At 39.6% G+C, this 17,817-nt stretch overlaps 1 protein-coding gene across 1 annotated transcript in view; it reads left to right on the top strand.

Moving 5' to 3' along the window:
- Positions 1-17,817, top strand: part of rnf43 (ring finger protein 43) — a 227,099-nt gene that overhangs the window by 108,408 nt on the left and 100,874 nt on the right. Inside the window, exon 2 of the mRNA XM_061963291.2 lies at positions 15,133-15,246. Coding sequence (XP_061819275.1) covers positions 15,133-15,246 — 114 coding nt within the window. The remainder of the gene's footprint in view (positions 1-15,132; positions 15,247-17,817) is intronic.

Genomic DNA, 17,817 nt, shown 5'->3' with positions numbered 1-17,817 from the left:
CGTAGAACAAGTGACTGCATTCTGCAAAGTTTCTTTAAAAAAGGCTGCAGCACAACCAACTTATTCCAGCATCTGAAATAGCATCGAGCCGAGTGGGGGAAATGCAAATGTTTACGAGGCGAACAAGACCGCAACAACAACTCCAGCTAAGAAGCAGCTTACTGTGGCAAAATCATTTAAACAAGGTACCATGTACAAAATGGAGAACAATGCACAGAGAGATCACTAAAGCAGTCACTCTGTGCATCCTAACCAGACAGCTCAAAGGTGCGTGTGCTGCTGCAAAACTCTTGTGGAATTATCACGCCTTTAATCATCGATATAGTGATATATTATAATACATGTATTTACATGTGTTACTTGTTAATTTACTTGCTTACAATGTACAATACTACATTTTTATTTACAGAATACTTTTATTAAAAACAGAAGTTTTAAGTTTGCACTTTATTGATCTGATTGATTTTTATTACTATTTAATTATTTAATTATTGGTATCCCTATTGATTTATTGGAGTTTATTTATTTGCATGCAAAGTGCAATGCTACATTTTTATGTACAGAAGTACATTTTTCAAGACAGAAGTTTTAAGTTTGCACTTTATTTATCTCAATGTGGGAAGATTATTATTTATTTTCATGCAATGTAAAATGCTACATTTTCTTTTTACAGAAGTATTTTATTCGAGCAGAAGTATTGCCTCCCAGACGAAGCTTTTTAGTTCTTTGAAAATTATTGCATTAAAAAAAACAATTTAGTCCTGATCGAAAAAGAACATTATACAAATTAGAATTTTGCTAGGAAAAAAGATGCAGTGTCATTTCAAACTACTAGTTTTTGATCAAATAAAAGCAAAACCTGTTTTGAATTATCTATGTCATTTGTATTCATTTTTTTTTTTTTTTTAGAAAGTAGGGGGGAAAATAAAAACTAATTGTAATTAGAATTTTTTGTGAAAAAATCTGAGTTGTTTTTTTTAGACCATTTTGCCCAGGCCTAGGTAGTTTCCTTTATTACATTATACCCAGAACATTCAACTGAATTGTTCTGGGGGCCACATTTCTAGAAATCAAAGGCCTGGGAGGCCTGACTTCTTCCTTCACCATGAGTTTTTAGGGCTGCAACGATTAGTCGACAAATGTTGACAATAAAATTTGTCGCTGACAATTGTATTTGTCGACAATAGTTGTGACGTCATCACTTGTGTTTTTTCCGGCCGAAAGTGGGTCACATCTTCAGTGCTGACATGTAAAATGTGAGGATATTTCCTCTTATTCTTGTTAAAACATGAATACCTTTCTCATTTTGCAACGCGGACCTTGTTTTTATGGCAGTACATCTGTGATACGCGAGCATTTAAAGCGGAGACATGATGTTGGTCATTTGGAGGGAGGATGCGGACACAGTCTCGGTAAGAGTGTTAGCTTCTACCTTGCTAGCAACAAGAGTGAAACAAAGTTTTGTGAAAAATAACATTAACTAGCATTTTAGCCAAAGTCAGCCAGCTAAAATTTGTCTACATCAATTCAAGTACGTTTTAAAACACACACACACACACACACACACACACACACACACACACACACACACACACACACACACACGCAGGCTGGCAGGCAGGCAGGCAGGGACCAATGCGGAGGTATAATAAGGTTAAAAATACAATATATATAATAGCCCACATTTTAAGAATTAATCAAATACAGAATTCTACACATTGAGTCTATTAAAGTGCTAAAACTGCCCAGAGTTAATCAATAGTCACTATACCAGTGTGTAGCTTTTTAAATAATCACAAAATAACTTTATTTTATGTATTTATTTGAATTAGGACAATGCATATTCATCAACATAGAGCAACAATGTAAATGTGCCGGAGTTAGCACAATAGCTAATTTTCATCCGTTGTCCTAAGGCAGGGTAATACAGTAAACATTCAACAGGTCATGCATGATACATTAAAGTACTCAAAAAGTAGTAAATGTGTTTGTATATAAAAATGTATACAAAATGTTGTTTAAATTACAGAGTTCGTACAGGTGCTTAAAAACCTTGAAAATGCTTGGATTTTATTGTTGTGTTTTCAAGGTTTGAAAAATGCTTGAATTTTGAGTGAAGTGCTTGTAAATGCTTGGAAATGTTCATCATATTTGTCGGCAGTCTGACTCAATAGGCTAATTATAAAATGGAAAAAAATAAAGTAAGTTTCGTTAAAAATTAAAGCTACACGCTTGATCTGTTGGCTTTGCACGAGCCCTTACATTAGGTTGTTGTCATGTATATACGGCTCTGTGTCGCCCCCAAGAGGAAAGTGGTGCATCGGTCCATCATGCCGGGAGGTTGTCGTTTTAATGAACATTGGATGGAAAATGACAAATACAAACTTTGGATAAAACGTGGACCAAATCCATGTGTAGCCTGCTGCAAAGTATGCAAAAAGGAAATCCAACATGGTTCGATGTATTTTTTGCTCCATTATTTTGGTTGTCTACTTAACTTGTGTGAATCAATCCGTGCTGTTCGATGTCATTGAGTGCTATAAGTAAGAAAAAGAACAAGAAATTTGAAAAACAAGAAAAATGTAGACACGTTTGCAAACACCAATGACATTGAATAGTCTACAGAAACACTGCTTCATTTTCTATGCCCCATTCAGTTAATGATAACTGCTGGTTCAATGTTAGGCTTAGGTTTTAGCAGATTTTCCCTATTTTTCCTACAGACAGCATTTGGTGACCTTAAACAACAAGGCTACAGATTGATTCATACTGGTTTTGCCTTTTGAAAGGTGCTGGAAAAACTGGAAAATGTATCTTGAAAGTCCTTAAAAAGTGCTTGAATTTGGCCATGGAAAAGGTGTACGAACCCTGAAATTAATACACAGATTTAATGTCTATTAAATATATATTAGAATCGTAATATGACCCTTTTAGATAACGCACTCCAGCAAACTCAATGCTTGTGGTAATTATTCAGGGCTCATTTTAAGATTGGGTTTCTTTAAGTCATTCTTTGTGGCAAGCATTACATGATACGGGGCAGACACTGTTAATAAAATGATGGGGTAGGGAGGGGGGCACATATTTTGCTTTCCCAGGACTAAAGTTGTATTGCCTCCTGTTTGGAGGAAATAAGGCTGTGGGCTCAGTGGCCACTATTTCACATGCTATGATAGAGTTAAAAACTAGATTATATGAAATTGCTGCAAAATCAATGTGTGTGTGTGAGAGAGAGAGAGAAGAATGTTATGTTGTGATAGAACTAGCCCAGTGTGAGTAAACCCTTAGATACCTGGCAACCAGTAACTATTTTTGTTTACAAATTTAGCATCATCAGATACAAGAAGAGCGTAAGTGAGTGTATGTTTTACACTGAGTGCACAAACCAGTGCTGGCTCATTTTAAGTCTTAGGACGATTGTGACATTTGAGAAAAGCCACACTTTGTTTGGCTGCCCCAAGCCGTGTCTCCAATTATCAAGGCAGACAATGTTTTAATATCGTGTCATCATATTTGCCACATCCACCTGTTTAAAGCTGATCCTAACTGTCTCTCATACCTCTGCCAACAGAGGTTATTTGACCGCTCATTTCTCTCTGCCTGTTTGTCCATCTATATTTCTATTACATGAAAACACAATGTACATGCAGTGCGTCAGACATGCACAATTATCAAATGCTTACATAATAAATGTCGAGTAAACTTGTTTCTGCAAAAAAGTTAGGAAAAAAATCTCTGACAGCACTCTAGTGTTTTTAAAATATATGCTGCAAAAATGTGTCTCTCTCACAAGTTTTTTGAACTGAACTCGTGGACTGCTAGTTGAATAGATAGATAGAAAGATAGATAGATAGATAGATAGATAGATAGATAGATAGATAGATAGATAGATAGATAGATAGATAGATAGATAGATGGATAGTACTTTATTGATTCTTTCAGGAGAGTTCCCTCAGGAAAATTAAAATTCCAGCAGCAGTGTACAGAGTTGAGATCGAATTTAAAAAGTAAAAAGTAAATAATGGGGTTATAAATGGAAACAAAATAGAAAAATATTACAATAAGAATAAAAATAAAAAGCAACAATGAGAATAAAAATATAACAGTAAAATAAGAATATAACAAGAGAAACTAGACAGTAGTGACCATGTTATGGAAAAGTATTGCACTGTTATTGTTTTGCATCCCCTGTCATCCTAGTACCCCTCCTACCCCCAGAGAGGAGTTGTACAGTCTAATGGCGTGTGGGACAAAGGAGTTTTTGAGTCTATTAGTCCTGCACTTGGGATGAAGCAGTCTAGCACTGAACAGGCTCCTCTGGCTACTGACAACGGTACGCAGAGGGTGACTGGCATCATCCAGGATGCTCACTAGTTTTTCCACAGTCCTCTTCTCTGCCACCGTCACCAGTGAGTCCAGTTTTAGTCCGATCGTAGAACTGGCCCGCCTGATCAGTTTCTCCAGTCTGGAGCTGTCCTTCTTAGATGTACTGCCCCGCCAGCACACTATGATGTAGTACAGAACACTGGCAACCACAGACTGGTAGTACATCCACAAAAGTTTTTTACAAATGTTGAAGGAGCGCAGCCTCCTCAGGAAGTATAGCCTGCTCTGTCCTTTCCTGTACAAGTGGTCCGTGTAAACAGTCCAGTCCAGCTTATTGTCCACCCACACCCGAGGTACTTGAATGAGTCCACGGTCTGTACCTCGACTCCCTCGATCACAATAGTACAAATGATGAAAAAGAGAGGACCGAGAACAGGGGTCTCAAACGTACGGCCCGAGAACAGGATTTATCCGGCCTGCGGTATGAGTTTACTAAATATAAAAATTGACCTGAAATGTTTGAATGAATGAAACTGCTGTTCTAAATGTGTCCACTGGATGTTGCAATAGCAATTATTTGTATCTTTGGAGATGATGCTACATATGTACAAAATAAACCACATGATGTTAGTACATCAGTCGAGGAAAATAATCAAACTACATAAATAACATACTGTAATTTGATTTTGATACCATTTTTTTATCTTCATAGATTGAAAATTAACACCAATGAGTTGACTGATGAACATTATCACATAAGTTATTCAGAAAATATAAATAACGACAAATAAATTATTAACCGCAACATGTAAGTCTAAAAAAAAATAAATAACGACATTATGATTTGTACATTTGTGCTTGTTTTATTTTTAAACAAAGAAAACAATCTGAAGTTGTCTTTATTTTTAAGTTATCGTGCCGTGATTTTACCAGTCCGGCCCACTTGGGAGTAGATTTTTTCTCCATGTGGCCCCCAATGTAAAATGAGTTTGACACCCCTGACCTAGAATAAAGGTATTAGGAACACCACAAGTAACTAATAAGTTGAACAAATGGCTACTGGCTGCATCTGAAGTAAACAAGCTACAGCAACACCTTTAGTCACGTAAATCACATTACGATATAGTACATTAACTTCCAATAAGGAGAGGACTTAAAGGGGTGCCTTGAGGAAGGCCTCAGTTATGTAAATCACATGTTTCGACCCCAGTGTCTATGTTTGCCCGCAAGGTTAAAATGTCAATGTAAAGATCTGACAATGAGTTTACAGTGGTCCAAGTTCCTCTATACAACAGGAGCACACTAGTCTTTTTAGGAATTTGCTGCAAAAATGTTGTTAATTTGTTAACATGTCACTGAACATTATTTAGATTAGTTTAGAAGAGTACACCCAATAGTCATTTTTAGAAGAAGACAAACTGCAAGTAACGAGTGGCTGGCAGCAGATGAACTACAAGCCCACTTGCTGATTATTGGCAGATGAAAAAAGAATTTCCGCAGGCCCAAGCAAAGGGAAAATAGTATTGACGTCTCACCACAGCTACTATTTATTTTTCTCTTTTTCTGTCCATGTGTTTGTTTTTGAGGCTGTTAGTTTCTTGCCTCAGAATATTTTTGTTACAGTCTTTGATTGAACTAGAAAGGAATGCCTTTAATCGTGGCTACAAAAGAACTAAGGGACATGTCCCCGTCAGTTTGCAACAGATCTAGACAGATGAGGATGAGGCGGCGGGTTGGAGGAGTGAGCACTGTTAACAGTCTGTGGGGAACTGTGGTTTCTTGTCTCTGTGTAATGGAGACTTTGTGATTTCTCAGGCCCCCTTTTTGTCAGGGCAGCCCACAAATACCCAAATTAAGATGTTTCAGTCTGTCCTGTTGCTATTTGTAGCCCCGCAGCAGTGTGTTTTTAACTTGCAGATATCACCCAAGGTGGCCCGTGAAAGCGCATGCAGCCAGAGATCGAAACTGATTACCGTAATGTTAATGATGTCAACTGTAACATTAAAACAATTTTATATTACGGTTATTGTCACCAAACTTATCACGGTAATCATTATTATCACGGTATTGTTGAATGTCCCCAAAAAGTACTCATATACACATAACTAGGGCTGGGCAGTATATCAGTAATACAGTTAATACAGGTATATTTTGGAAAGACATATATATTTGAGACTATACCGCCATACCGGTATCTTTTGATGTGCCTTTGTCACTACCGTTTGCGGCTGGTGCGGCCTGCCATTTCCTGTGGTTATAAACAATAACAAAAACGACAAAATATTTTTTGATAACATAAAATATTGATCTAACCACTGTAGTATCGACCAACACAAATATTATACTTGGTATCATTACTGTCGATATTTGTAACAATGCACTCACTTTTTGTTGACGTTGAAGAGCTGTAGCTCGCGGTAAGCGGTTAGCATATCCTCTTACAGTGTGTATTGTAGCATGTTTGTTCCTCTATTCATTGTCTTCCAGGGATAATATTTGTAAGAAACATTGTTTATTTGCCGCCAAGGAGGTGAGGATTGCTGACTTAGAAATAAGTGGCTTTGCATTGTGTAGGGGCATTAGCCGGCAGCTAGAATGCTACATTGCGATGAGGACGCGTTTGTATGCTTATCGTTGTCAAATTTGCAGACACAGTTAGAATGTGTTATCAACATGCATTGTCATAATATAACAATAGTATTGAATACTCTATCGTCAACCAACTTTATATCTTTAAATCTTGTATCGTCTATACCTCGCAAAACTGGTGCCAACATAAAAGATAGTAACCACACCAAAAAACTAGGTAGATATCGGTGCCTAATTTAAATACTAAATTAATAGTTACAATTAACATTAACAGTTTGGTGAAACAAACAAAGGCAAAATGAAGTGTAGTTATCGCCGAGTCACCTGTCGTGACAGTGTTACGCTTGGAATTATTATTTTTTATTTTTACATACCATCTCGCTAAAAATGTCCTGCCAGGATCACTCAAAAGTTAGCAGCAGGGCTAATGTTGATATTGTGTATTTTTTACTTAATTAATACACTACTCTTGCATGTAAGATAGGGCTGCACGATTTTAGGCAAAATTAAAATGCAGAATTCAATAAAAAAAATATTTTTGATTTGGATTTTGATTACCTTGGTAAAAACTACAAAAGACAGCAGAAATGATCGAGGTTTCTGACGCCACCGTGTAATTTCCTTCCATTGCTATGCTGATGATACGCAGCTCTACCTGCAAACAATGCAAACCTCACCCTCATCTCCAACGCCCCTCTCCATTCTCACCACCTGCCTGGAGGAGATAAAGGCATGGATGAGCATCAACTTCCTGCAGCTCAATAGCTCAAAAACAGTGGTCATGAAAATAGGCACCCCACACCAGATCAACACCTGCCCCATAACCAGCATCACCTTCTCTGGACAGGACCTGCCACTCTCCCCAGTTGTCACCAACCTGGGAGTGAAAATGGACCCCCACCTGAACTTTGAAGCCCACATCAACCATCTGTGCAAAACCTCTTTCTTTCACCTCCGCAACATCTCAAGACTCCGCCCCTCACTCACCCCAGCCGGCACTAAAAGACTCGTCCATGCCTTCATCTCCTCCAGGCTTGATTACTGCAACGCACTTCTCGTCAGGGTCCCCAAAAAGAGCATCAAAAAGCTCCAGTACATTCAAAACAGCGCAGCGAGGATCCTGACGAGAGTGCGCAAGCGTGATCATATCACACCTATTCTCAAATCACTCCACTGGCTCCCTATCGCATCCCGGACCCAATTTAAGATTAACCTGCTCACTCACCAATGCATCTACGGCAACGCCCCCTCCTACTTCAAGGACCTAGTTTCCCCTCAACCCCCTACCCGCAGCCTCTGCTCCTCAAACACTAACCTCCTCAAACACTAACCTCCTCAAACCCATCAGGACAAAGTTACAATCTATGGGCCGCCGGGCTTTCTGCTCGACCGCTCCCGAACTTTGGAATCTTAGAGCACCACAGTCGGTCGACCATTTTAAGAAGGGACTAAAAACCCACCTTTTTAGCACAGCTTTTATATAATTTCTCTGCCTTCTTGTTTTTAAATACACTGCTTGCTTATCTGTTTTTATCCAGTGCTTTCATGCTTTTATTTCTATTTTTATCTATGTTTCTGTTTTATCTGGTGCTTATCTAGTGTGTGTCTTGATTTCATTTCTATTTTAATTTTTTATTATATATTCTTACTTTCTATTTTATTTTCATACTTTGTAGCACTTTGAGATTTTAACAAATATAAAGTGTGTTACAAATATAATTCATTATTATTATTAGTATTACTATTATTATTTGTAATAAAATAAGATAATAAAAAGGATAAATAAACATTATACATATATTTAAAGGCACATCCTTGTATTGCTATTCATTTGTAAAAACATTTTAGCTTTGTCTAATTAAATTGTTTCCTTTTTGCTCTATTTTCCATTTTGTTGGGTTTTTTGTTTATTTTATTTCCACAATGTGCTCTACGTATCACGCCCTTGTGACTGTTTTGGACTTAGGTTTACCTTTCCCTGCGTTTGGTATTTTAGTTCCTGTCCTATGCCTTTATTTTGTTATTTAATTTCCTTTTGTGTGCACAGGCGTCGAAACCTGCTACCTGACTGGCAACTGGGCTGCGCCAGGTTGCCAATCAGTCTCTTATTTAGTCAATTCTTTGTCGTATGGCTAATGCTATGCTCCGTCTTTCGTCCTGCATATTGTTATGCCTAATGTTCATCAAAGAAGTTCTGTGACTTGTGCATTTATTTTAACACTTGCTTTCTTTGCTCTGTTTTCCCACTCCCCCATGAGTGTGTTTCTTTTGCTAATTAAAGAAAGAGAAACTGCTGCATCTTGGGGTCACTTTTGCTTAAGCTGCTACTTTCACGCTTCCCCACGTGACAAAAAAAAGCTGTATTGTTCAAATGGACCCCAAGCCACACTTTGAACACCACTGGTTCACATATTTCACCAGGAGGGCAAATGTTTGCCAAGTGACTACAGATTGTCTCTACAGTAAGTTGTGTCTTCAAGTTCTTAGCATTTATGGTTTAAGGTTGGGTTGCTTCTAGAGGTTTTCTGTGTGTTGGTACTTGTAGAGAAACTACATTACCCAGCAATCTTAGTGTTAGAGCGATACCGTAAATATAAGCGGCATTACGAGCGAGTATGAGTATTCTGCAGGGGGGTAAATAAAGATTTCCTGTGTTACTGAAAGCTCATGTGTTATTGAAACAAGTAACACACGTAACATTCTGCATGTTTTACTGTAGCTTCTATGCACGCTCTCTGGGCTTGTGGAAGCGGTGAATACTTTGCCTTTCGTGACCGCTTAATTTGATTGCTGAATAAATTCACGACGCAAGTTTAACTCCTTTCTTTCACTTTTAATTCATACCTCTCTATTCTAAGTGGCACCAAAGAACTCTTCTGCTGCGTCTTATTCTCTGGCAAAGCAGGTGTGTTGTGAAGCGGATTCAGGATGCATGCCACTGTTATAATTTTTTCATGAGCAAACCTGGAAGCGCCATATCCGCATTTGTGACTTTATTTGTGGATACAAATAAATGGATGATGCTGACGTGTGTGGCTTACACACACTTGAGAGACACCCAAGTGTCCAGACTGGAGTGGAGAACATTCTCGCAAGAAGGAAGAGCATAGCATGGAGGCGCAGAACATCGATTTAATAATGTTCTTTTTCGAAACATAATAAATCGGATTACGGTTTAAAACAGATTAGACATGCAGCCCTAATATATGATGATTGACTAGCAAACACTGTTCCGCTAAATTGTGTAGTCACGGTTTCAGAACTTAGCACCGGTATCGGATAATATGCAAACAATACCAAACCCTACTTGCAGCCTTCTGATTGGAAGTGGTGAGGGTCTTTAATGCTCACTCTTGTGAAAAGTTGTACAATTTAGATACTGACCAAAACAAGGTGGTTTCCTTCAGAGAGCCAGAAGGAACTACCAGCCGGCAGCTGCTTCTGAGCATATCTGTAATGATGAGGTTGAAAAACACGCTGCTCCACAAATTGTCCCCATTACAGTACAGCGAGACCACCGAACGTTTTATTTCACTTTAAAGGTGTATTTTTCCAGAAATGAATTACAATTTGAACTCAAAATAGTATGATATTAACAGCATTTTAAAGTGTTTCAGATTTAATAATATTTTTTATAACCAACAACTAGGACTATGAATAAATCAATACATTTGATTTGAAAAAAGCTTTGATTTATATTCTGTTGCTTCAATAAAATGTCTAATTAGTGTAAATAATGAAAATGTATCAAATTCGGGTTACATGTAGTGCTCAAAACTTAAAATATGCAGGTATAGTTTCTGCATGGCCGCTGCAATAAAGCACACATAAGAGCGATGGTGTGTGGGGGCTGTGATCTATGTGGCGTTGTGCATTTAAACAAAAAATAATGAAAGCTATGGCAAGAAAATGTTTTCTTTATTTCAACAATTTTCCCTAAAATATGCATTGAGGCTATAAAGTGTGTTTCATCCGATCAATTGATTATTCAGACAAATTAATTGATAATTATTCGAATACTAAAACGATCGATAGCTGCAGCCCTACTAAGAAATTGTTTTCCTCTTGTCTTATGAATACAACCCATTGGGATGATCAACCTTTCTTTGAGTCTGTTTCAACATCTCCTGCAAATCTAATACTATACGAAAGTGTAGGTCATGCCATCATTCAACCATCCTGTAAAATGTCTGTCCCTCTCCTTTGTTAGAGGCCAAGTGAAATTGTTAGCCTTTAATTTAGAGCTATTCCATGTGGGCTGGTAGAGGCAGCTGCCAGAGTAGATGGTTGACTGGGCCAGCGGTTAATGCTGCATTACTTCCTCATCATGCTCTGTATTTAGGAAGGGGAGGCATTTAGCAATATGTGATGGGTTGAAAATATTGAGTGTTCATGCAGTTGTAACTATTTGGCTGGCTTTAATGATTAGTGGAATGTGAATCCACTGCACACATCCATCATGTTTCTTTATCTTCTTTTCCTCTTTTCAACCCTGCCGTCTTTCCCTTCCTCCTTGCTTCCTCCGCCTGACTGACAAGCACCAGCCCTTTGCAGAACATTACGTCAATACCCCTAGGATCGGGGTGCCAGCTGTTGATGTCACCCTCAGGGCTTTTTAATTTAGGGATTTCCGCCGGAGAAAGATGGGGGTATCCCTGTTGACCTCAGCCCACAGCAAAACGAAAAGGCCCGCCAGGGGCAAGACCAAGCCACTATAGGGTGGGACTACTCTTTTGGAGTTCACATGCTACTGTGCATGCTGATCATTAAACTCTTTAAAGCTAGGCTGTCCAAACTACGGCCCGGGGGTCATTTGTGGCCCGCAGCACATTCTGTAGGATGATTGCTCACGACAGGTTAGACTTGTGTGTGTTGTTTTCCTGTGTTTTGGTATTTAGGTAATTCCACCTACTCTCTGCCTTTGTTTTCAGCCACTTTACCTCTGGCTTGATCTCAGATCTGCACACCTGCCCCCTGTTAGTAATAGAGACTTACCTGCCGGTGATATCTAATCAGGAAATTTTATTTGCCAGTGTGGCCTCACAGACCTCTTTGGTTCATTGCTGATTGTTTTGCATCGTGTTGCATACTTTATTTTGTGCACACTGCTCGTGTTTGGCACTATTTGCTATTTTGCCTTGTATTACCTTGCCTTGTGTTTTCACACCCATGGTTTCCTGCTGTTGGTCAAGCTGGTGCAATTTTACTTAGGTGTTTCTAATAAAAGGACCTTCTTTCTTTCCCCTTGTCTCACTGTCATGCAAGCACAAAACTGTCCCGGATTAGCACATTAACCAGAAAAACAAATAAAACATGGCTCAATTTCTCCCAAAATGGGCCAAGAATATGGCGTCACATTAGTGCCAAAAATCCGAGCGCATAAAAACTGTTATCGCGCGACACCCTTTTGCGCGCGCGTGGTGCCTTTTTGCGCGCGCGCGGTGCCTTTCTGCGCGCGCACAGTGCCTTTATGCGCGTGCACCGTCTCGGTCTGTGCACTGTCATGTTTCGTTTTGGCACTTTAGGGGCGGGTATGCTTAGACGGCCCCTTCTTTCTGATTGGTCAGGCGAAAAATTCTCAGAGCCAATCAGAAGTATAGCAGGGCGGGTCATCGTCAATATGTATCAAGATTTACGGAGGAAAAAGTGGATAAAAAAATGTCGCGCGCTGATTAAGGTTATTTCATACCACATAAACACAATACAATATTTATTTATTTATTTATTTATTATAATACAAAATGTGACCCAAATAAATAATAAGACAACAAACACCATAATCACATCTTTCAGCCAGAACTGGTCCACCAGCAATAACATCCAACCATAACATTATTTTATATTTTCACTTCTTCTTGAACATTTGTTTTCTAATTTATGGAATTTCTTTTGATTCAGCCATAAAATTATTGAAATAATCTTTGAATTTTGTTTTTAAAATGTTAAAAATATTATTTTAATAATGTATTCTGAAACAGTTTAAAATAATCAGAGAACTGACGAACACTGACCCTACACAACTATGTTGCACAATTAAGAAATTTTTTTTTAAAGCAAAAGAGGTAATTTCAAGAGGTACAGCATCCTATGTCATATCTACATGTAATAAGATTTGTAACAAGGCAAACTGTTTGTAAATTGGTCGAAAATCGAGCAAGTTATGGTAATTTAATTAGTACATGTACCATTGACATCAATGTAATGATTGAGGCTAGCTGTCCGAGGTAAGATGGTTACAACGTTGCTACGCTGGAGAATGATTGGTCATATGAAAAATGCTCAGAGCCAATCAGAAAGGAGGGGCCGTCTAAGCATACCCGCCCCCAAAGTGCCAAAAAGAAACATGAGAGCACGAGGAGAGATGCCAGGAGTACACAGAGAGCGCACAGACCGAGACGGCGCGCGCGCAGAAAGGCACCGCGCGCGTGTAGAAAGGCACCGCGCGTGCGCCAAAAGGCAACACGCGCGCAAAAGGGTGTCGCGCGCGCGCACGAAGTGGAGAATCAGCGCGCGATAACAGTTTTTATGCGCTTGGATTTTTGGCACTAATGTGACGCCATACAAGAAAACCAAACCCGTGCGACTTACTTTATATGGTCCTTAGTGAGTGTATCATATGATGATACACACATTTCTTGCAAGATATGGTCCGTTTTTGACTGTGCTAAAAGCCCAATTGATTGACCTACATTGTATTGGTTTTAGTATCTGGATTTCTATGTTGTAAAACTTATTATCAAAGTGACCCCGCATCCTCACTGGAAAAGGTTTGGACACCGCTGCTTTAAAGCAAGTTTGTCTTCTTTACACAGGATTTTTAGTCCGGCTTTGCCAAAGAGTATGGCCCACTTGAGTTGTTTGACTTTGTTAAGAGTCCCACAATTTTCATAGAGCTGCCAATTGACGTGTCAATGGAGACATTTCATTTCAGTATTCAAATATGAAAAGAATCGAATGGGAAGAAAACAAAAAGCCCTGTTGATTAAAACAGGCAGATTTGTGTTTGTTGTCTTTATGTTACGTTTCTCATTCTAATCATGGGTTACACTGTGCCATGTTATGCTGTCACACTGCTTACATACTGTACATCACCTTGCTGCCTTAAAGTGGTCATATTATGATTTTTTTTCTATATTTACAACACTTCCTTGTGGTCTACATAACATTTAGTAGTGGATATTTTGTCAAAAGTTTGCATACAAAAATGTTTTACAGACTGTGTTCAAGGATGCGCCGTTTTGTGGGCAGACCTATTTACGTGCCTCCACTTCGACAACATATTCTCCTTGTCATCCATGTTGTAGTTTTTTGCGCTTCCATATCAAGTCTACTGACAGATGTAGGTTCAAACTATGAACTGATTTGTATAAGAAATGGCAACAGCGGAGGATACATGAGGATAGAGAAAAAGAAGGAGTTTATTGACTGCAATAGCAGACTTGCCAAAGCACTTTGGGTACATTTCTACCCTATATGGAGCTGACGTCACAATTGGGAAAAACGTCAGAAATTGAGCAAATTCCAAACGGCTCGTTTGGAGGAAGTATGAAGGAAGGCAAGATTTTTTTATAAATATCTCCGCTATTCTTCCGGAGTTTAATTTCAAATTTTCGAGATTTATGCAGATCCCAAATACACAAAAACAGTTGGCAATAGGTAAGAAACGTAAATTTTGCACAATAAGCCCCCTTAAACTTAAGTATGGAAACAAAGGTCAAATAAAGGTTTTACTGTTCCAAAATAGTGAACTGGAACTGAATTATGTAGTAAAGCCTCTATTAGTAAATGTAATTTTCTTAAAATTAAAACATAGATACATTTGATCGGTAATTGGCTAATTTTCCACAGTATACCGATGTTCTCTTATAGCACACTAATGTTCTGCGGCACAGTGGTTGGGAATCATTGGTACAAGTCATAACTCCCCCCCCCCCAGAGAGGGGGGGGAGTTACCCACATATGCGGTCCTCTCCAAGGTTTCTCATAGTCATTCACATCGACGTCCCACTGGGGTGAGTTTTTCCTTGCCCTTATGTGGGCTCTGTACCGAGGATGTCGTTGTGGCTTGTTCAGCCCTTTGAGACACTTGTGATTTAGGGCTATATAAACAAACATTGATTGATTGATTGATTGATTGATTGATTGATTGAACATAGAGACACAGTTTTTGTTTTTTCGTTTGCAATACTTTTAAATGTTTTTTCTCCCTTTCGGCAGTATCACCCTCTGTCTCTGTGCAACACAAGTGAAGATGAGCGACCAGATAGTGAATTCATCACCATTGTCAAACTGGAGCAAAGAGGACCGCGCTGTCTACCACTGCTGGATAAGGTAGAAGTCAAACACACATCTTGATTGTATTTGCAAACTTCCAAAGACTTCTTTCCTTTCCCGTCCATTGGTATCTTCTTTCCAGAGCTTCTTCTGCTCCTAAACCTTCAAAGAGTATATGATATGAACAGAATAAGAGCCAAAGGTTTTGGTCAGGATGTTGATCTTATACCATGATGCACAACTAGGGAGGCTACTTTGAAACAAGTGGCATTGAGCCTGAGCTATGGTCGCAAAACTTTTAAAACCCAACTGTGCCCTGGTTTTTATCACTTTTCTCTTTCCCTCTATAAGAGGGGGGGTAAGCATTTGCAATGCAGTCTGGTGAAAATGATGGAAAGTGCCACTCTAAATAGCAAGTGATGCTGTGGTCAAAGCTATAATAGTCACAAAACACATTTTAAGATATTCAACACTCTACTGCTATTTGGCGGCTAAAGCGGATAGTCCACCCCTCGAAGGCAGGCAGAGGTCTTGTTTCCTTTTCCCCAGATTTAAATATTGTAGGGCCACCATGGTGGTGATGTAGAAACATTCCCACACATTTGCCCGCCAATTACGTCCCAGTTATGTTTAGAGAAGCAACGGTTAACCGATTTTAGTATTAGCCGTGATTAGAAGAGTCACGGTTATTTAATCAGAGAGACTCCACTACACCGTGTATTGCAGTCCTCCTCATTTGCTATAAATGGACATTATGCTGGTACGGTATTTTCGGTACTACCTGCATGGAACAAAAACAAAGTGACATCATCGGTGCACACGCTTTTACGCACCTATCAAAAGACATGCTAGTATGCTGCATTAGCTTAAAAATGGCAGCAGAGACTTCCGGTTTGGGCAAGATGGAGTAGACACGTGTTGAGTCTCCCTCCCACAACTTTTTACATTGCCATTCTTTTAAAACTCCATAAACTACGCCAGCGAGTCGGCGAGCGGGTGATTATATCACTCCGGAGTTGCAACCGGCCAGAAATGCCAACTCACTCGACGAAGCGGAGCGCCAGAGATACCAGTGCCAGACCTAGCTCCTCCGACGGGGGTGCCGGCGAAGTCAACATGTCGGCTATAGCTAGTCTTCTGGAAGAGCACCGCCAGGCCCTCTCAGCAGACTTCAGGACAGCAATTTCTACACTCGAGACAAAGATTGATAAGGTACACACCAAGGTCTCTGAACATTCTCAGAAAATTACTGCACTCGAGGAAAATGCTACTTTGCAAGACGAACACCTGCTAGCATTGGAAGCAACGTGTGCTAAGCTAACGGAGATCGAAGCTAAGCTGCGGGCTAAAGTTAGCGACCTCGAATCCCGGAATCGGCGAAATAACATCCGAGTGGTCGGCATACCAGAGTCCGTGGAAGGGCCACGTCCAACTACCTTTTTTGCGGAGCTACTGAAGGAGATTTTTGACGAGGATTTCTTTGAATCACCGCCGGAGTGCGACCGGGCCCATCGGACACTCGCTAGCAAGCCGAAGCCAGACCAGAGACCGAGGCCCGTTCTGATACGGCTACACAAGTACCAGGTGAAGGAGAGAATTATCCGCGAGGCCAGGGCCAGGAGAGGCAAGCTACAATACCGAGGATACCCCGTCGCCATCTACGAGGACTACGCGCCTGAAGTGGTCGAACAACGCCTAAAATACCGCGATGTGATGACGGAGCTCTACCAAATGGGCCTACGACCAGCATTATTGTTCCCGGCCAGGCTTGTCATAGTAACGAAGGATGGTGGTAAGAAGAGATTCGGATCGGTTATAGAGGCCAAGGACGGGTTTGGACGACTTTTTACCCCTACAAAACGGCTGGACTTGACAACAATTTGCACCTTGACTGTGCAGCCCCTGGAATAAAAACTGTAAGTTCAACTTTTCTAGAGGCCTGATTTATGACAACTTTGCATTCATTGTGGACACTGTGGGCCTTCGTTTGTTTTGCTGTTCTATGCACTAACCACCACTTTAGATGTGTGCTCATAATAGGAAGCAATGTTTGAGTGTTGCAATTTACACACTGGCTAACACATAATTTTCCAACATGGATGGTCGTGACGTAACACATTTTGATTATGCATCCTATTTTTTTGTTTAATTTGATCTAATCATTCGTATGTACGTTATGAGGCACTCCCTGGTCCAAAATACACCACTAAAGCTATTGATGCACTGTACATTTTGGTGTTGAGCAAACGCTGTTTATGTGCCTTGTTTGTTTATTTCAACTTAATATTTCCTATATTACTATACACTCAGGTTGGGATACGTCTCGCGAATGTTGGCTCACTTTAAATTCTTATTTTGCTTTATGGAGTTCATTACTGTTACTGTAAGGGAGGAGACTCCGGAAGTTAGCATTAGTCAAGTTAGGCTAAGTAAGAGCGAGAGAGCTCAAATAAGGTTCTTATTTAGGGTGGGTAGCAAGGGTAATTGTATTCTAATTTGTTGGGGTTTGTTGAAATGTGTCTTTCTGTCATTACTGTTTTTTTTATTTTTATTTTTTATTATTCTTTCCTTTTTTCTTACCTGGGTGTTTTGTACCACTTTGTTATTTTTATTTTTTGCTGCTATACC

Source organism: Nerophis lumbriciformis, linkage group LG09 (genome assembly GCF_033978685.3).
Source record: "Nerophis lumbriciformis linkage group LG09, RoL_Nlum_v2.1, whole genome shotgun sequence".
Taxonomy (NCBI): Eukaryota; Metazoa; Chordata; class Actinopteri; order Syngnathiformes; family Syngnathidae; genus Nerophis; species Nerophis lumbriciformis.
Note: the sequence above shows the minus strand (reverse complement) of the source record. Positions and strands in the feature narration are given on the sequence as shown.